The following is a 21,212-nucleotide window of genomic DNA, read 5'->3' as shown; positions in this document are numbered from 1 at the left end:
TGCGGTGATGTGTGGTTCAGGCAGACCGCACTGGTAAGAATGTGTTTTGACTATTGAATTTTGCCTTAACAAGGGAATGGCGATTATTTACGGTGTACTGAGTTACTGGTACGTCTAGTGTTTAGCGTGTGCTCACCCTGCGATGATGCGTGGTCTGAACGGGCTGCACTCAAACCATTCACTGTTGCAGACTGTACTGTATGAACTTTGAGGGGGAAAAAAAACCTAGCATCAATGGTTATCAATTGCTGTACAAACTAGGTGTACTGATTGCTTCCCCATAACAAATTAAATGTTTGCACTTCCTGCAGTGCATTCTAACTTTACCAAATTGGGGACGTATGTCTGGTGGCGATGTTGAAGGTGATACCCCAGAGGTATTTGGTATTGCCGGTGGTAGAGGTACATTTTGGCGCTATCTTCTACATTCTTTGTGACCATAGTTCACAGGATGCAGCGATTGAAGGTGCTTGCGCATACTAGCAGTCCAAAGCACTATTTTTTGTCTCTGATTTAAATAAATCGAGGCTGAATTTAATGCTGTCTGTAGTGTAGATCCAAAGCTGAATTGTGAACCCTACTCTCCGCAGTGTACATCGAAGCCAGTAGTCAGTACAGTTATAGAACAATGCTTTTTTTCACTTATTTTAACAAAATCTGAATACATACAGTATAATGGTCTCTGCATTACATAAACCAAGGCTGAATTCCCTACTGTCTATAGTGTAGATGCAAAGCTGAATTCAAGTTGTAAACCCTGCTGTCCGCAGTGTAGATCTTAGGGTGAACTGCATCATCTGTAATCATGATTGAAGTGAAAGATAGAACATATATGCAGCGTGAATTTTATTATTCAACTAAATCTATAAGTGATATAAAAGAAGTTTTTAAAGGAAGCATACTAAATGGATATTGTATAGGGTTTGATAGGTGTTATACTTAGTTTGATTTGCACTGAGTTAGTGGTACCTGAAAGAACAAGGTTATGTGCAGCCTACGATGATGTATGGTCCGGGCAGGCCGTACTGATAGTAATGTTTTTTGTCTTGTGAATTCTGCCTTAGTAAGGGCACGTGGTGATTTTGTGTAGATTTGAAGGACGTTACTTTGTTTGGTACTGCACTCTATAAATAATGAAGAATCAGTTGAATTCTGCCAGAATACGGCCATGTGGTGAGGAATTATGGTGCACTGAGTTAGTAGTACCTTTTGGACTGAGCGTGTACATAACATGCAATGATGCGTGGTTCAGGCAGACCGCACTGGCAATAATGTGTTTTGACTATTGAATTTTGCCTTAACAAGGGCACGTGGCGATTATTTACGGTGTACTGAGTTAGTGGTACGTCTGGTGTTTACCGTGTGCTCACCCTGCGATGATGCGTGGTCTGAACGGGCTGCACTCAAAGCATTAAGTGTTGCATACTGGACTGCATGTACTTTGAGGGGGGAAAAAAAAGTACCATGGATGGTTATCAATTCTTCAGCAACAAAAGGATCAGAATCAGATGATTCTTCCAGTGGTGTAGACATTTTTGTCTCCAAAAAAGAAATTCAGGTTTCCAATGAAGAATAAGTGAGGTTCAAATTGTGACCTATGCTGTCCGCAGTGTAGACTGACTTTAAGTGTGCCTTTGCACTTGCAGCGTGAATTTTATTATTCAACTAACGCTATAAGTGATATAAAAGAAGTTCTTAAAGGGAGCCAACTAAAGGGATATTGTATAGGGTTTGATAAATGTTATACTTAGTTTGGTATTGCACTCTGCAAATAATGAATCAACAGTCTAATTAATTGTGAGCTCTGATGATCGTAGTGTAGGCAGGAGGCAGCGGTTAGCAAGAGCCCACGGCCACGTGGCGTTGAGTAGAGCTGCACAGTATTAGTAATTTAGTGTGTGTGCAGCCAGCTATAAGTGGTGCACAGAGTTAGTGGCACATGAAGCAACAAGGTTCTGTGAAGCCTGCGATGATGCCTGGTCCGAGCAGGACGCACTGGTAGCAAAGTCTTTAAAATCAAGTTTTCTTATAAATACTGGTTGTCCTTTTACGGGAGTAAGTTGCAGTAGATCTCTAAAAACTATGATATGTTTTCTTCCAAATAAGACATCTGTCTCAATACGGTCATGTGGCGATGAATTATGGTGCACTGAGTTAGTAGTAGCTTTGGCACTGAGAGTGTACGTAACCTGCGATGATGCGTGGTCCGGGCAGGCCGCAGTGGGAGCAATGCTTTTTGACTAGTGAATTCTGCCTTAATAAGGCCACGGGGAGATGACTTGTGGTGCAGTGAGTTAGTGGTACCTGAAGAACTCAGAGTGTGCGCACCCTGCGATGATTCGTGGTTCGGGTGGGTCGCACTGGTACAATGTCTCTTGCCTACTGGAATGCGTCATGTGCAATCACCATTCCACCTGAATCATGAGCCCTCACAATGTAGATTGAAGGCAGTAGTCATTACAAACATCAAGAAATTCTTTTTGTCATATCCTTTAACAAAATCTGAGGACATAAAGTACAATTATCTCTACCTTAAATAAATCAAGGCTAACTTCAATGCTGTCCATAGTGTAGGTGCAAAGCTGAATTCAAGTTGTGAACCCTGTTGTCCGCAGTGTAGATCGAAGGCAGTAGTTGACACAGACATCGAGGAATGCTTTTTTGTTACATACTTTAGCAAAATCTGAGGACATAGTATAATTGTCTGTGCCTTAAATAAATCAAGGCTGAATTCAATGTTGTCTGTAGTGTTGATGCGCAACTGGTATCAAGTTTACAAACTCTACTGACCGCACTGTAGATCGAAGGAAGTAGTCAGCACAGATATTAACAAATAATTTTTGTCACTTATTTTAGCAAAGTCTGAGGACATAGAGTATAATTGTCTTTGCCTTCCATAAATCAAGGCTAACTTCAATGCTGTCTGTAGTGTAGATTCAAAGCTGAATTTAAGTTGTGAACCCTGCTGTCCGCAGTGTAGATCGAAGGCAGTAGTCGATTCAGACATAAGTCTACGGTGCTGTGGCGCTGAGTTCGGAAAGGGCCTGTATCGAGGAGGCATGTGGTCATGGCGGCAGCCATGTGGCAGGGTGCGGACCTTCGATGTGGCGGAGTCTTCTCTTTGTAGAAGTGAACCACGCCCAAGGCGTAGGCTAAATATTTATAGTCTTACGCTGACGTTGCGTACGTTGGACCAGCCCACTCTGCTTCTGCTTCAAGAGGGGGGGACAACACAGCTACATGACCGAAATATTCCCCAGTGTCTGAGATATGGTTGCGTCCACTGTGCAGTACACTACATGTATTAATATTATATCTACACACAGAAAAGCTTTTGGTTTCTATAGTGAGTTATGTATAGCATTTCACCTGTAGTCTTGGCATTGTGTAGATTATTGTTGATGTGCGAGTTCCTTCCCATATACATAGTTGGTTGCCACATTTCTGAACATTTAGCTAGTGTGCTGTTGGGGGGATATATTATTTTGGGAAGGTCCGTTGTCCTGTTTTGTGCTGCCTCTGAGGTAGTAGAGGGGAAGGGGTCAGGAGGGGTGGTTGTAGTGGTGGTGGCGCTGGGTATTGTGATTTTGTTGGGTGTCGAAAGTTTATACTTAGTACCTCTATCACATATTCCTCTTTAAATACGGGTATTAGTTGGATGTAATTCACGCAGTACATAGTCGACATCCTTACACTAGTTAAATGTTGATGTTACTTTGTTAGTGTTAAGTGGAACTATTGCCTGTTTTTTTAGGTAGCATTACAGATTTGGCTTCTTGTTAAAAATATGGAGAATTGGTGAACATTATAATTAGGAATTGTCATTTAAGCTAAATGTTTTTAATGAACACCTTTATGTGAAAATTAGCAACTTGAGTTTGTCAAGCTTGTAGATTTTAAATTTCAGTGCACTTAAAGCTTTACTGAAATTAATTGCCAGAAGCGTTATTCAACTTAAACATTAAGTGACACTGCTACACAATAACAGGGAGCAGCCCCTCCAAGTTGATGAAATGCATTGATCAGGAAAATAAACATCATAAAGCATTTTTGACCGGTACAGCCTAAAGCTTCAGGAAACCACTTTTGAAGAAAATATCAGCCAGCAGGAAAGCGCAGTTATGAGAAATGCTGATGTGAATACAGGACGTAAAAACCTGTATCAGCTGTGGTGCGGGGTGTGGACACCACAAAGGACTGCAGAGTAACTTGTGACCAAACTTTAGAGTTGTGCCAGAGGCGGTAAGTCTTGAAAAAGCAGTTTATTGTTTCCTGGAATTACAGTCCCTGTGCAGACATACAAGGCCAGGAAACAACAGCAACTGACTAGCCTACGGGCAGAAGCTCTTTATGTACACACAATGGAGATGGAGCATGCGCTGCAATAGAGCAAAGGAAAAATAGGAACAAACACATAGGAAAATAAACACCTACCAAACAGAAAGTGAAGGGAGAATTGAGAGTGAAAGCACAGTGAATGGAGATAGATGGTGAAGAATGCCTTATAAAGGAAATCTAAGTTTTGAACAAGCTGTACATAATTATATTGCAACATAGAGGTTTTAAACAGAGGGACACAAAGAACAGAGCAGGTGAATTTTTAGAGAGAGGACACAATATGCTTGGCGAAGGTAGCAAGTTATCCATAGTTATAACTGCCAAGTTTCTCAGGTTCTGTTGTGATATGCTGTGCTAATTTTATTTTTTATTTTCATTCTAGGAGTTATGGTCTTGTTTGTCTATTAGAAAACCAACACCTCAAGGACTGGGAAACAAAGTAGGGGTGCACAGTTTGTTTGGTAGTTGGTCCCGTGCTTCCTTCATGATTTTCTCCTCCACCATCAAGTATCCCGGGGTTGCTGGAGTCATCTTTAACGTCATCTCTCATCACTAACTCACACTCTCCTCCTAGTAGAGCCTTGAAATATGATGAGTTGCGAGTGATGGTGTGCTCATCTCACCAGGCCACAGTCATGGTGCCATGGACATTGGTGATCACATAAAGCTGAGGGGCTAAGTCTGAATCATCCTTGTGATGAATACTCGACTTGGCAAGTACCAGATCGCCTTGTTGGAGCTTCGACAACTTGGCTGCGTGGTGATGGTCAGAATTTTATAAAATGTTGGCATCCTCATCCGTTTGTTGAATTTGACATGATATTCATGAGTTTGGACCCTCCATACAGTAGGGTGGATGTCCACAAAGGCAGCAGAAGAGGAAGAAAAAAGGCAATGCAAGCGGAGACGTACAGTTCATCGTTGAAAAAGATTCCAAGGTTTCTAACTGATTTATTGGGTTGGGAGAGAGTCTATAGCTTTGGTGCAATTCAGACATAGCCAATTGTTTGTCAATCATTTCTGTATGTGTTGGAGGCAATGATGCAGTTACCTTTTTTCTCTAGTTCTTTTAGGATTTTAATGTGTATTATGTTATTGTCAGCATGGTGGTAGCCACTGCTGGTGTTGTCGAGGATAGAAGTGAGTGGAGCCTTTGTCGGTGAAGAGAGTTGGTCTGAGAGATGAACCCTCAGAAACATCAGTGGTCATTGCAGTTCGTTAAATGCGATCTGAGCCACTGGAGTCGAACACATTTGAGTCCAAAAGAGGTCTAAAGTTGAGAAGAGAGAATGTTGTGGTTGTGTTTATATAAAGCTGCGAAAAGGACTATGAGGATCAATATGCAGCTTTTACTGTAGTCCCTGGCAGAGAGGGATGCTTACCTGAGGTTCAATAGGATAGTTTTCTTACCTCTTTGGTGCCTGATGACTGGCTAGAAGTCACTAAGATTCCAGGATTTAGTAATACTGGTCCAGGCCAGAAATCAGTCTATAATTGGGAAGGACGTTCAGGTCACTGGCAGGTGTCTTTACAAGAGGTTTCATTATAATAGCATGTATGTCTGGGATGTTTCCTACCATCAGAGATGTTTTGACAAATATGGTGATGATTGTCACGAAGGCATATTGGTCATGTTAAATGGTTTTGACACTGTAGGCTTTTGAGCAGGTGGTAACAAGTTTTAGGTTGTTGATGATTTTATTTACAAATGCTTTCAACTAGTGTGGCAAAGGAATCCCAGAAGGGGCGTCAGTCTGCAAGGACAATGATCTCATTCTGGCAGATAAGGGACATTTATATTAGTGAGCATATTAATGATCTTGCCATTGGAAAACTTCACGTCAAATATGTAAAACAAGGATTTGAGGTATATTTCTTTCTCCAAACATCCCTCAGAACATGGGTGGAGCCTAGATCCAGCAGAGACTGAAGAGCCTTAGATGTACAATCTTTATACTTTCTAGGGCCCGTGCCTACCAAATCCACATCCAAATTGATATAGAAATACCCACCCAACATAAGAGGGAGTGGCCATAATGATAACTCAGAATTTAAACACACAAACACCGCTGGGTCTTCTAAGACTGACCCATATACTGAACAAAGTGTAAAACCCTCTTAGGGGAACTGACACTGAGCGATGACCCAGTGCACTTTTTTGTCTACCCAAACCCTTGGGAACTTGCCCCGCCTTTCCACGCCAAAATCGCCACCCCCGTTTACGTGCTCCTTGTGAAATACTACCTACCACTTTGTACCCTAAACACTCTAAGAGTGTCTTCCTAGGACCTTCAATGTGTGTCTCTTGCACACATGCCTGCCTTGAGATAAAGCATATCAAGGGCTACCCTACGCCTTTTCATGGGGTCATTTAACCTATAAATGTTAATAGTTGCAATCTGAAAATTACTCATTGATAATGTGTGAAAAACCAATTGTCACCCCCCTTGTGCATGACTGTACCTGTCTACTCTGAAAACCTCCCCTGCCCCTACCTCCCCCGGCCCCTCCCCCAACCCACCCTAAGGCACTCGCCCCCTGACCACCTCCACCATAAACAAGCAAATAGGTCAGATCTGACCCTGTTGATGCCACCCACTCCACCTTGCCCGAAGTGCCCCCAGGCTCCAACCCTCATGTAAAAATCAGGGCAGAAAAAAAGACAAACGAAGGAAAAGAAAGATTCGTTGGTAAATATAAGTAAGAAGGAAAAAAAAAAGAGCCCACTTCTTAAAGTCCATAGACTGCTGGCTGCTGAAATCCTTACAGAGTTAATATTATGGGAAACGTTTCATTCTAATCCTGGCACCCTGGACCTCCTTTGATCTCATTCAGATACTATTCAGCCTTCATTTCCGATGTAAAAATCTGCACCCTTCCATTAGAGAGGACTTGAAGACGGGCTGGATTTAATAGATATGCCTCACTACCTAGTCCCTGAAAGGATGAAATCAGCTGGCGTAGTCGGCATCGCCTTTCCACAATAGTGTGGCAAAAGTCCGGGCGGACAAAGAGCGTATGCACCTCATAGGTGCGCTTGCCTTCTGCCTTGTTGAATATGGCTTACTGGAGTAGGAAGTTACCCAAGAAAAATAAAACTGCCAGAGGCCGTTCAGGTTGTCCTGCCACTTGTTTTTTTCTTAGCATCATCGGAAAACGAAGAGCTTGCTGCACCTCAGTGTCCCAGTTCCACTGAGGTAAGTCAGGAAAAACTCCCTTAGGAAGTCTCACCATAATACAGCAGATATCACTCCCCTCAATGTTTTCTGCTAGACCCAGAAACCTTAGATTGTTTCAGTGCTGTCGGTTCTCGAATTCCTCAAGTTTCCACATTACATCCGTCATGTGTGAATAATGTGCGTCGTTATGATTTTAGAGTTTCCTGCCTTTCCCCTCTGTTACTCCGGCCCCTTCCTCCACAAGGGTCACTCTCTCCTTCATATCTGAGCAAGTTTTACTGATTTTCCAAACTGACCCTAGCAATTTTTTGTGGCCTAGTGGGCCCAACGATGTTCCAACCGGGCATCCCGTTGCATTTGCTTTAAGGTGGAGTAAATAAATTCAATAGAGGGAGGTCTTTTGGATCAGGGAAGTTGCCAGAGCCGACTTGTGTTAAGCTTTTTCCTCCCCCCGTCCTCACTGTAAACCTGATGGGTAGTATAATAGTCCCATCTAAGTTTGCCGGCAGTGCTGGTATCCATGTCTTGGCCGGTTCAGCTTGTTCTGATCTTCTTTCTTGATTAGCGTCAGTCCCTAATTTTTCAGCTCCACATAAAGTTTATGCAAGGCTAGACTATTTTTGTTTATTTCCCTAGATCTTTTGCAGGGTTGCCGAAGAGAGAAATATCCCATGGTCACGTCAAACCATAACTCGTTGGTACTAGAGGTCCCTCATCTAGATAAGTTGGGTCAGTCGTGGGGTTGGTCTTTTGAACGGGCTCTGTTACTGAATGATGCATACCTAAATTACATGCAGGAATGGATTTCTGTTTTTATGCCAAAAAACATGGGTAGTGCTCCTGCTGGGATAATCTGGGATGCCTTCCAAGATGGGGTTCGAGGCGAGACTGACTGGTACAGCTGGGCCCGTCAAAAAAGAGAGACTCCTTCTGGGTGACCTCTTTAAAAGGCTGTCACTCGCAGAAGCTATGGTGAGGGAAACAGTGGCGTTGGGTATGGAGACTCAGACAGCACAGCTGAAAGTGGCTGTGGCTAAAGCAGCAACAGTGAGTTTTTAGACAAAGAAGGCCGCAGAAATATAATTTTTTTGAATATAGTTAGGGGTGGGTCATCTGTTGGCGGTGTGTACTAAGCAGCAAATAACCCAGTCCCATATTCAGGAAGTTCAAGATCCTGTGTTAGGAATAGTTTCAGAGCCAGAAGGAATAAAGGCTGCCTTTTAGAGATTTTACCAAAGGTATACACCAAGGATGTGGAAGGGGAGTCTGAGGACTTGATAAGATATCTGAACTCCGTGATGATGGGGAATATAGGAGAGGAAGACCAGGAATATTTAGGTCAACCAATCACTATGGAGGAAATCGAGTTAGCAACCTCCGCCCTTGCAGCTGGGAAGGCAGCTGGAACGAAACTCATTACGGGAGAGTTCTATAAGATTTTGTCCCCCTGGCTCAATAAGTACCTGCTGGAACATTTGCTGATAGTACAGGGAGGGGAGGCGCCACATGGGTCTCGGGCCTTAATAAATATTGTGGTATTCCTAAAATAAGGGAAGTCTACATTAGAACTAGGCTCATACCAGCCGATTAACCTAATGAACAGTGACTCTAAAATCTACTCCAAGATCTAGGCTACAAGGCTGTCTGGAACAATTAGCAAAATAGTGTCTGCTTGACAACACAGCTTTGTTCTGGATCAAGGAACAACTGACCACGTCAGGCGGGTAATTACACTTTGAGGCAGCAGCAGTGAAGGGAGACTCAATGGTACAAATACACTTGGATGTTGAAAAAGCATTTGACAGGGTCTCCTGGCACGGTCTCTGATCAAGCAGATTGGTTTAGGGGCCAGGCTTTAAATGGCCTTGAAAGCATTGTATCAGCATCTCAAGGTTAGGATTGGAATTTATAAAAATACAGTGAGGTACTAGACAGAATATCCCTGCTCTCCCTTGTTATTTGCCTTGCATATTGATCCTATGATAAGGAGGATAGGAAAAAAAAAATGTTATGCAGCCTATTAGGTTGCATGATTGGGAAAGAAAAATACTGGCCGATGACTTGGCAGTAGTTACTACAGATCCCAGGGAAGCATTAAGAGAAATAAATGAAGAGGCTGAGCAGTTCAGCAGATTTTCTGGATATCCATAAAACCAAATTGTTAAAAACACATTAGTGGAATGGGAGGATTGGCGAGTGGTAGAGGGAGCTACCTATTTAGGGGTAAAAATCATAGTTGAGGTAGATAAAATTATAAAGGCAAATTTGGATCCATTAATAAAAAGTACAAGGGTAGAATTTGGCAGAATAAACAGCTTACAAATGTCTTTAATAGGTAGAATCAATTTGATCAAGATCCCTAAAATACTCTACTTTTTAGGACCATCCCTCTTGAAGTAGGAACCAATGGTTTAAGGTTATTGATGGGACGATCTCTCCATTTTTGTGGGCTTATACTAGGCCTATAATAGTGCTGAAATATCTGACCCTCCTGAGAGAGCGCAGGGGGTTAGCGGTACCTAATATAACAATCTACTACTGGGCCACTTCCCTGCAACAGAGATCTATTTTATTGGGGATAAAATGAGAGGCTTATCAAAGTACTAATCCTGTACAAGCTTCTGGTAGGGGATGCGGCATGGGGTGTATTTTGGAGGCAGCTTTAGTATGGATACTATAAAAGAGTTCGATTTAAGACCGTCCATTGTTTGTTCAAAATACGGGCCGAGGGCCAGAAGAAAGTAGGCCTGGGTTGGCTGAACTTCTACACTGCATTACACAAAAATGTTAATCTCCGGTAATTTTTTGGGACTCTTACATGAATTGTTTGAGACCCTACGTCACAGGCTTAATCTAGGGCATTACAAGTTTTTTAAAATATCTTCAGCTCTTTTTTTTAATTTTATTTTGTAGTGCGCACAGCTATCCAACAAAGGTTTCCCAGCGCAATATCGGAATTAGCAATGTTGGTTAAAAAACAGGTTTTTAATTGTTTCCGGAAGACGGGAAACAGCATCTCCCTCCTCATCCCATCAGGTAAGAAATTCCATAAGGTTGGCCCAAGAAGAGAAAAGGAGCGGCGGCCTCCCATTCTCGACAATTTAAACCTCGGGATTTCAAACAGTTCTCCTGATGACGAGCGAAGTAGGCGCCGGGGGTGGTACTCATGAACCAGATCTTGTAGATATTTGTGGGCAGAGCCGATCTTTATTCTGAACATATAGCATAAGGCTTTAAATTTTATGCGATGTTCTACCTTAAGCCAATGCAGTTCTCTCAGGGCATTTCCCATGTTGGACATTCTGGGAAGGCCGCAAAGCAATCTGGCAGCAGAATTTTGCACCACCTGAAGCTTACGTAGTACCTCTCTGTTAGACCCCAGGAAGAGAATGTTACCGTAGTCCAGGCGAGATTTTACTAGAGCCTGGATGACTGTTCTTTGGGTGTCAACATGGAGCATCCAATTTTTTTTTTAGCCATTTTAAGATGGTAAAACAGGTGGCTGCTGTCTGAACTGCCTGTTGTTTCATTGATACTTTATTGTCGATAATAAAGCCTAGATTGCGTGCCTGAGAGGAGGGCGTGGGTAAAGGTCCCATTTCAGCTGGCCAATGTTGGGGGCCCACAATCAGACTCCTTCCCAAAAATGAGTACTTCCGTCTTTTCCCCGTTAAGATTGAGCAAATTGAGTTGCATCGATACTGCAATCTTGCGCAAGCCTAATTGCAATTAGAAGGGTCCTGTTTCCCCCCCTGCTGATAATGAAAAGATGATTTGTGTATCATCAGCATAGGAAAACAATGCAAGCCCTGCCGCTTCCGCAATCATTGCTAATGGTTGCACATAAATATTGAAAAACAATGGGCTCAAAATAGAGCCGTGTGGCACACTATACAGGGAAGAATAAGACTTTGAAGAGGCCCTGGTAGAGAACACCTCGAATGTTTGTTCCGCTAAAATGGAAGACACCCAACCAAGCACAGTCCCAGCAATACCCAGTGCCTGTAAAGATTCAAGTAATACAGTATGAGAAACCGTATCAAAAGCGGCACTTAGATCCAATAAAATAAGGGCAACTGTGTCGCCGGCGTCCAAGCGCTGGCGTAACATCTCAGTAACGCCTAGCAATGTGGTCTCCGTAGAGAACCCTGCTCTGAATCCTGATTGCGAGTTGTGCAAAAATTGGGATGCTTACACGAACAAAGATAACTGGCCATTAACGTGTTTCTCCAAGACCTTCGAGAAAGTCGGGAGCAGGGAAATGGGTCTAAAATTAGATGGCATGGTTGGATCTGCATTTGGCTTTTTTAACAGAGGTAAGACCATTGCATGTTTCCAGACTGTGGGCATCTGTGCTTCACTAAGAGAAGCGTTTAGTAGTCCCATCACTACTCCAAGAGCGGGTTGTTACATCTGAAGAAGCACTGTGGCTGGAAGCAGATCACATGGAGAACCCGATTTAATACTAGTTAAAATTTTTAGTAGGGAGCCTGTATCCAAAAGATCCCACTGCTCCAATTTTAGCCGCGAGACTTCTGACCCGGAATACATCCTGGCAGTGTTCTGCAGGGCCGGGGTTGACGCATTAATTCCCCCTAGTTTCTGATGAATTTGTTCAACTTTGTTTATGAAGAACTTGGCAAGGGAATCACATTGAGGTTCATCAAGAACAGGCGGACTAGGCTCAGTCCCAGAACCTGGCAGCTTTTTAACCATGGAAAACCGAGTCCGCGCGCAATTTTTTGACCCCGAAATAGACGAGGAAACATAGTCAGCATGTGCCTTTTTACACAATGCATGATATTTTTTCAGTGTGGCTTTATAAATCTGTTTGGCCTCAGGAGCATACTTCCTTCTCCAACTTCTTTACACCGCTTTACACTTGCTTGTTTCAGTTTTTAGCTGCTCCGTAAACCACGGGGCAAGGGGGCGATGGTCATTACATTTTTTAGCCGACGATGGCAGGCACGCATTGGCCGCGGAGGCAATCCAATTATAAATACTATTCAAAGAAACTAGAGAAATGGAATCCTGCGCAGGGGCATTGTTTAACAAAATTTGATTAAATTTAGCTGTGTCCAAATTTCCCCAATTTCTCTGTGATTTTTTTACTGAAAAAAGCAGGAGGGGCAAATGTATTTATAAGGTTGAACTGGTCGATTAGCAAACCCCCATCGGGAAGCTTTATCAGTTGTTGAATAAGCTCATGCCAGATGATATAGAAAAGCAGATAATGTTGTGGGAAGAGAAGGTTCAATCAGGAACAGACGTCTCTTGGAGTCCAGAAATCTGGCACAGACAATCTTAAGTTTTGCCTTTCTCAAGTACAGCATTTTAAAACAGATTACAAGTTGTACTACACTCTGAGGGAAATAGCTAAATGGGGTGGAACCAGAAATGAACATTGTACCCAATGCCATTCACATGGGACGCATTTGATACGCTGTTTGCAACCTGCCCAGCCCTAGGTGGCCTGATTGGGGACATTACTGAGTTCCAGGAGGGAAAACTGGGACTAAGTATAGTACAGAGCCCGCAACTTATATTACTGGGGATTAGTAATGAATCAATCCCTAGCCAGGCACAGCCATTTGTGTTTATTGTAATGATGGATTTTCGGCTAAGCTTGGCTACGGCATGGCAAGACCTCTCAGCACCATTGATCCAACAATGGCTCACTCGTCTAATGGCTATTTATCAAACGGAAGTGGCAGTCTATGCAAAAAAAAAAAGAGGGGGCAAGGAGAAAAAGGTCAAGGGTGTGGGCACCTCCGACGGGTGGGTGGCTATACTAGAAGAGGGATAGTAGAGCACCTTTCTATTCACTATAAGATGTGGGAATGGGGGTCAATTGGATACATTTTTCCGCAGGTGTCTTCTACGTGGGAAAGATAGCAATATATGTATACATGTTTGATCTGTGTATAAGACGTGACATGAATTAATCTTAAGAATGGACTGTCCACTTGGAGGGGTGCGTTAAAACATAAGCTATAAAATGTGCAATAAAGATATGTTTAAAAGAAAAAAGGAAAACATCAAGTCATTCTCAAAGCTGTAGCGAAGGTAACCCATGAATCTTAGAAGAGGGGCCTGTGAACTGTGCTTGGTAGAACCAAAGATCTATTTGAGGAATTATCAGCGTCAGCTTTTTGAGATTGGAAGTAAACCAGTTTTGCTCTTAGTATAGATGGTTTACAACCACTGCAATGGGTGTGACAAGTGCTTCTGGCAAAGGGTATATGTTTAAGGTTTTTCGCTCAGTGGGGGTTCACTCATGTCGACGGGCGTCCTTTTTCCAACTCAAGTGTTTCTGACATTAGTAACAGTGATAAGGATTTGGCACAGGATGCATTCTTTCATGTTCATTGAAATGAATTTTCTGACTAAAGCTTTTCTGGCATTCAAAACACTAATAAACACTTTTCCTTTATAACTTTGACCTTCCAACTGAATTTTTACATGCCTTCATAACACTCATACGTTATTTTAGGTAGGATGGGCTTTTATATGTGGAGTGAGAATTATTTTATAACTAAAGCTTCTCTGGAATTCAGAGCAACGAAAAGGTTCTTCCCCCATTGTGTATTCTCTCATGAACAGTAAGATGACTTTTCAGACTAAAGGTTTTCTCGCATTCAGAGCACTGATGAGGTTTTCCCCAGTGTGAGTTCTCTCATGTAAAGTTAGACTGCGTTTATAACTGAAGCTTTTCTGGCATTCAAGGCACTGAAAAGGTTTTTCCCCAGTGTGAGTTCTCTGATGTACAATAAGACTGGTTTTATAACTGAACTTTTTTAGGCATTCAGAGCACTGATAAGGTTTTTGCCCAGTGTGGGTTTGTTCATGGTGAGTGAGACTAGCTCTATCTCTAAAGTTGTTGTGACATTCAGAGCACTTATATGGTTTCTCCCCAGTGTGAGTTCTCTCATGGAGTTTAAGACCACTTTTCAGACAATATCTGTTATGGCATTCAGAGCAGTGATATGGTTTTTCTCCGGTGTGGGTTCTCTCATGTTGAGTGAGAAGGTATTTACGACTAAAGTTTTTTGGGCATTCAGAGCACTGATGGGATTTCTGCCCAGAATGGGTTAACTCATGCCGGGTGAGAATGGTTTTCCGACTGAAGGTTTTCTGGCATTCAGAGCACTTATGAGGTTTTTCCCCAGTATGCGTTCTCTCATGTCGAGTGAGATCTGATTTACATTGGTAACAATTTAGGCATTCAGAGCACTGATACGGTTTCTGTCCAGTGTGAGTTTTCTCATGTTGACTGAGAAGAGTTTTACAATTGAAGCTTCTCAGACATTCAGAGCAATGAAAAGGTTTTTCTCCAGTATGTATTCTCTCATGTTGAGTCAGCTGGTGTTTGTGAGTGAAGCGTTTCAGGCATTCAGAGCACTGATGAAGTTTTTCCCCAGTGTGAATTCTCACATGTTGAGTCAGCTGGTGTTTGTGAGTGAAGCGTCTCAGGCATTCAGAGCACTGATGAAGTTTTTCCCCAGTGTGAATTTTCTCATGCTGACTGAGTCTGGATTGACAACTAAAGCTCTTCTCACATTCAGAGCAGGTATGAGACTTCTTTTTGGTGCTAATATCTCCAAGTTCGGTTTTATCTTGTATACATTCCATTATGAGATAAGATTTCTTTCTGAAGTTAATATTTCCAAGTTGGGATTTTTCTAGCAGACACACCATAAGACAATACTAAATCTTATTCAGCGTGTGTTTAGCATCACCCACTCAAATGTGCTGCACTTGTTCAACTTAACACTTTTATTTAGCCAAAGATCACTTCTCTGTGGAGTTCACAGTTTATAACCTCTGTAGGCAACCTAATTCACCCTACAACCTTAATATCAGCAGCCGCTGGTACTTATGGGGAAGCCTCTCATGGGATTATTGCCTCTTCATTACATCCATGTGGATTCTCTAACCCTTTTCTCATACTTATTTATGTATTAGTTAATGAAGCATTGATCAGGTCTTTGGTTAGTGTTCAGTATTTCTAAGCTAGGTACATATTCACATAATGTATTGGCATGAACATTTAGAATACTATTGTGCATCAGTAGTAGCACATTGTTTCTGGTCACCCTTCTTCTGGATGTCTTCTATGTCTGTATATAAGACTACAATGAGGATGTTAAAGATTGTGCAGGTCTTGCCCGGTAACAAGTACCCGAGGTCACATCTAATGGGCAAGAATGATAGTGGACACGGGGACCTGGACTACAAGCAAAAGGTGGTCATTGGTCACAGAGGTGCATTTTTTCCCCTCATTCTCCTTCCCTTTGTCCCGGATATACCCACATCGCTAGTTCGTAACTAAGAGGTATCTTAGTTCTAAGCGGACTACCTGTCTTTTAAGCAGCTTCGTTTACATATATAAGTGACAAACAGATATTTGTTTTTGATATAAAGACAATTCACTGGATATGGTGCTCAAGTGTTCCATTTGCTGAGGTCTGTTAAAAACTCTTCAAGTCCCACTTGCTCTGTGTGTATTATCTTCTCTTGGATCGGATAGAACTTAAGACTGATGCTTGTCTTCTCTGGTTCAGACAGATGGTCTTCCTGCCCTGGGTTAGGATCTCTAGGGCATTCTTCACATACCATTAGAGCAGCAGGAAGTCTATTTAGAGAAACTGCTTTCACATTCTTTATTTTACTCAAATCCAAGTTTCTCACCACATCTTTTCATTAGATACTTTTCTTTTGTTGGAGCTCTGAAGCAACTTTACTTCTTTAGCATTGGTCCTTTAATAGTTTTCAATTATTTGCTTATTACGGACTACCATTTTGTCTTCCATGCCCACTCTTCAATCACCTGTGGATTTAAAAACAGAGATTGTTAAAGAATGCAAACTGGAACAAAGGAATAACATTTATTAGCTAATACAGACATCCAGAGTCTGAGTCTATTTTGAGAGAGGGATGAGAGGGATCTAGGCATTTTCGATAGAAAGCTTGAGAACAATGGAACACTAGGTTGAAGAGGTCTAAAGATAGAAATTCTGATGTACAGTTTTGTGCACATCAGTAATCATCAGTAAGCTATTCAAGTGTCTGATCAAAACTTCCTCCCACTGACTGTGCAGTATACCTCTTCGCACAAGTCCCCAAACCAGGCAAGCAATATCTCAAAGAACAAGCATGCCCACCCTCAAAAGAGTCTCCCCTTCCCAGCACCACAAACAATGCTACTTCTCCCATGCAGTACAAAAGGGGGTGGTGATGGACGGAGCATCTGAACCAATCAAACACTCACACCCAGTCAACAGATCTGGGTTTAATCAATCACCGTTCTTTAGCCCACTCTGCCACCCCAGTTCAGACATGGCCATATACAAATCAGTCTGACCCTGTGCCTCATGTGAACAGTCCAGCCCGAAATGCCAAGCCATGCCTTCCCTGGACCGGAAACAAGCTTCCTAGGACCGGTTTCTGGCATTCCAGCCGTCTTCAGCCAGGCTTGCTTGAATCCAGTGGCAAAGTGGCATTTTTAATTGTATTTTAAACTTCTTTCCACCAGCTTATTTGCACTTGCTCCTACCTTCCTGCACGCTTTGCACACTTCCCCCTCATCAGCCGATTTGGGAGCGGACGCGGGAAGCCAAGCAACCTGTGCTCTACAGAGCAGCCATTTTGGGGGAAGTCTCGGGTAGAGGTCTAGTTGTTGGCCTCTCCCGCCCTCACCAGGATAAAAGACACGCTGGGGCTCACGCACGCAGATTGCACAGATAGCAGTTCCTGAGGCGGAAGCCGGGAACATAGTCAAGCATTTCGTTTTTAATTGTATTTTAAACTTCTTTGCCCCAGCTTATTTGCACTTGCTCCTACCTTCCTGCACGCTTTGCACACTTCCCCTCATCAGCGGATTTGGGCGCTGACGTGGGAAGCCAAGCAACCTGTGCTCTACAGAGCCGCCATTTTGGGGGAAGTCTCAGGGTGGAGGTCTAGTTGTTGGCCTCTCCGGCCCTCACCAGGATAAAATGGCTATACCTAACCGGACGCGTGCAACGGGTGCCCCTAAGGGAAGCCTGTCTGCGCCCGTCCGCAACCAGCACGCGGCCGGGGCTGGAAACGCTGCCCGATTTAACATCACCCATAGGACTTCATATAGCCAGATGGAGATACTTGCACGTAGACCTACTTGGCGCCCCCCTCGCCCTGCTCCACACATCTGAAACCCGGAGCTCGGATCTCTCATGTAAGTGTTGTTGTTTCTCCTTGAACAAATACATCACACGGGATAGACATTCTTCTTTGCTTAGCTCATCATTACCCCTGGGCCCCAAGGTGACAATACCTCTTAAAGCTGCACTTATAAACTGCAGATCACTGGTTAAACATTCTCTAGACATTCTGCAGTCCCTTAAGGATAATGATTGGGACCTCCTTTTCTTGACAGAAACCTGGTTAAGTGAGGAGACAAACCCCGCTCTGACTTTGGCCATTCCTGAAGGCCACAGTATTATATGTGCCAATCGACAAAATGGTAAACAAGGGGGTGGGGTGGCAGTTATTTATAAATCTAAATGGACGGTTACTTCTCCCCATTACGATCAAATTGATTGCATTGAAGGTCTTCCCTTTTGCATCAAATTGTCGGCCTCAATTTCAGGTGCCGGCCTTTTGATGTATCGTCCCCCTCACTCCAGCTCCTCCCATCTACCAGCCCTGACGGATTATATCATCCAAGCATGCACGCGGTATGCCAATTTCACGGTCCTAGGAAACTTTAACCTGCATGTGGAAGATGCTACTTGTCCCCTCAGTTCGAATTTCATCTCCACATTGGCTGCCTGTAATCTTTTCCAACTAATAGCTCTCCCCACATACAGAGCGGTCACACGCTAGATTTAGTTTGCTGCTGAGACGGTTGAGATCCATTGGTATCCAGGGTACGGTTCTAAATTGGATTGCCTCATTCCTCTCGAACCGTAAACAACAGGGTCATACTCCCCCCCCCCCCCCCCCCCATACCTCCTCAGTTAGGCCACTTAAATGGGGTGTCCCTCAAGGCTCTTCGCTGAGTCCGCTCCTCTTTAATGTGTATTTTACCCCTCTGGCCGAAATGATCTCTCAATCGGGCATTAAAATTACATCATATGCTGACGATATTCAGCTCCTTTTTTCCTTTGTTGAGTCAATATCCACCACCTTCGATCCCTTGAAGTTATGCCTTAGGAATATTGCGAAACGGATGGACTTAAATTTTCTCAGACTCAATGCTGGAAAAACCGAGGTCCTGTTCTTCAACCAACCATCCCCATTAGACTAATTTATGGTGGCCGGAAGACCTGAGCCAGGCTCCTCTCCCTAAGGACTCGGTTAGAAATCTGGGGTTCCGATGGGACAACCGTTTATCCTTTGTGTATCAGGTACAAACAGTCTCGGCTGCCTGCTTCTTTGAAATCAAAATCATAAAAAAACTCATAAATTATCTGCCCAGCGATAACCGTAAAACCATAGTCCAAGCACTTATAACCTCGCATCTTGACTATGCCAACTGACTTTATCTGGGCTTGACAGCAGGTCTGTGCCACAGACTCCAGACAGTGCAAAATGCTGTTGCCCGTTTGGTCGGGGACATCTCACTTAGGCAACACATTTCCCCATACCTTCGCAAATTGCACTGGCTCCCCATCTTTAAAAGAATTGAGTTCAAAGCTATGACCCTGGCCTATCGGTCTACGAAAGTCAAAGAACCAGGCCATCTTAGGTCAAGTCTCCGCCCATACAGTAATTGCAGAGTTCTCCGTTCAAACACCAAACTGCTACTAGTTACTCCTAGATTCAGAAAAGCATGTTCTGGAGGTAAAACATTCGAAGTGTGTGCCACCCAGCGCTGGAACAAGCTTCTGCCTTGCATCCGCATGTGCCAGTCGGAGCTTGAATTCTGCAAATCCCTTAAAGCCTTTCTTTTCTGCCTGTAAGTCTCTGCTTTGGACCATCTGTTGTCTGTTCAATTAGCGCCGGGACACCCCGTTGGGGTAGCTGCGCGCTTTATAAAATACACAAATAAATAAATATAAATAAATAAAGTGAGCAAGGGACTCACGTCTGAGCATACCCTGCCTACTTCTGGCGAACAAAGCGGTACAAAACAAAAGGGGGTGGTGATGGACGGAGCATCTGAACCAATCAAACACTCACACCCAGTCAACAGATCTGGGTTTAATCCATCACCGTTCTTTAGCCCACTCTGCCACCCCAGTTCAGACATGGCCAAATGCAAATCAGTCTGACCCTGTGCCTCATGGGAACAGTCCAACCCGAACTGCCAAGCCATCCCTTCCCTGGACCTGAAACAAGCTTCCTAGGACCGGTTTCTGGCATTCCAGCCGTCTTCAGCCAGGCTTGCTTGAATCCAGTGGCAAAGTGAGCAAGGGACTCACGTCTGAGCATACCCTGCCAACTTCTGGCGAACAAAGCGGTACAAAAGGGGGTGGTGATGGACGGAGCATCTGAACCAATCAAACACTCACACCCAGTCAACAGATCTGGGTTTAATCCATCACCGTTCTTTAGCCCACTCTGCCACCCCAGTTCAGACATGGCCATATGCAAATCAGTCTGACCCTGTGCCTCATGGGAACAGTCCAGCCCGAACTGCCAAGCCATGCCTTCCCTGGACCGGAAAAAAGCTTCCTGGGACTGGTTTCTGGCATTTCAGCCGTCTTCAGCCAGGCTTGCTTGAATCCAGTGGCAAAGTGAGCAAGTGACTCACGTCTGAGCATACCCTGCCAACTTCTGGCGAACAAAGCGGTACAAAAGGGGGTGGTGATGGACGGAGCATCTGAACGAAACACTCACACCCAGTCAACATATCTGGGTTTAATCCATCACCGTTCTTTAGCCCACTCTGCCACCCCAGTTCAGACATGGCCATATGCAAATCAGTCTGACCACTCACTGTGCAGTATACCTCTTCGCACAAGTCCCCAAACCAGGCAAGCAATATCTCAAAGAACAAGCATGCCCACCCTCATAAGAGTCTCCCCTTCCCAGCACCACAAACAATGCTACTTCTCCCATGCTGTACAAAGCATGTGTCAACAACTTAGAGTCGACACTAGACAAGAATTATGAACATCATGGCCAACCTTAAGCTGGCAGTTGAAATAACTACGGCTCAGAAAATTAGGAGACCGCATAGATCTCCAACCACCACAAACACACAGTATCAAGCACACCTAGACGGATCTCTATGCCTTTGCCAAACACAACTATACGCCTCAACAGGACAACAAACCAGATGTTAGAGGTGGACATTGATGCAATCTTACATAACATACCCTCACCACACAAACAACTTATAAAATACACACTATAGCTATAAATACTTCTCTGGTGCAACGAGTCATAGCTTGTACTAAAAACCTCTCAAAAGGAAGACGGATCAACTTTGCCACAGGTAATGAAGACAGAAAAAAAGAGAGCCTAAAAAGACACTGAAAAGCTTACTGCACAACTGCAATCAGCAGCTAAATATGCCAATGACATAGCTGACCCCATACCGTCGCATAATCTAGACCAGGGGTGTGGAATTTAATCAAATATCTACTTGTCCATAGGAAGGTTGCTTCAGAAATCTACTTGTACTGTAACAAAATACACTTGTCCCTTTAGTGCCATGTAGTGTGGCAAGAAATTATGGCAGCAATCTCCTTATATAAGAGCTCTGAT

At 43.5% G+C, this 21,212-nt stretch overlaps 1 protein-coding gene across 1 annotated transcript; it reads right to left on the bottom strand.

The window, feature by feature from the left end:
* Nucleotides 1-14,070: 14,070 nt before the first annotated feature.
* LOC147666154 (uncharacterized) lies at nucleotides 14,071-15,215 on the bottom strand. The gene is made up of 2 exons (XM_086949264.1): nucleotides 14,227-15,215; nucleotides 14,071-14,143 (listed from the first exon to the last, which is right to left on the bottom strand). Exons 1-2 carry the CDS (start codon nucleotides 15,213-15,215, stop codon nucleotides 14,071-14,073), a joined length of 1,062 nt encoding a protein of 353 aa, XP_086805390.1.
* Between the last annotated feature and the right edge of the window lie 5,997 nt (nucleotides 15,216-21,212).

Source organism: Lissotriton vulgaris, unplaced genomic scaffold (assembly GCF_964263255.1).
Source record: "Lissotriton vulgaris unplaced genomic scaffold, aLisVul1.2 SCAFFOLD_2020, whole genome shotgun sequence".
In the NCBI taxonomy this organism is placed as follows: Eukaryota; Metazoa; Chordata; class Amphibia; order Caudata; family Salamandridae; genus Lissotriton; species Lissotriton vulgaris.
Note: the sequence above shows the minus strand (reverse complement) of the source record. Positions and strands in the feature narration are given on the sequence as shown.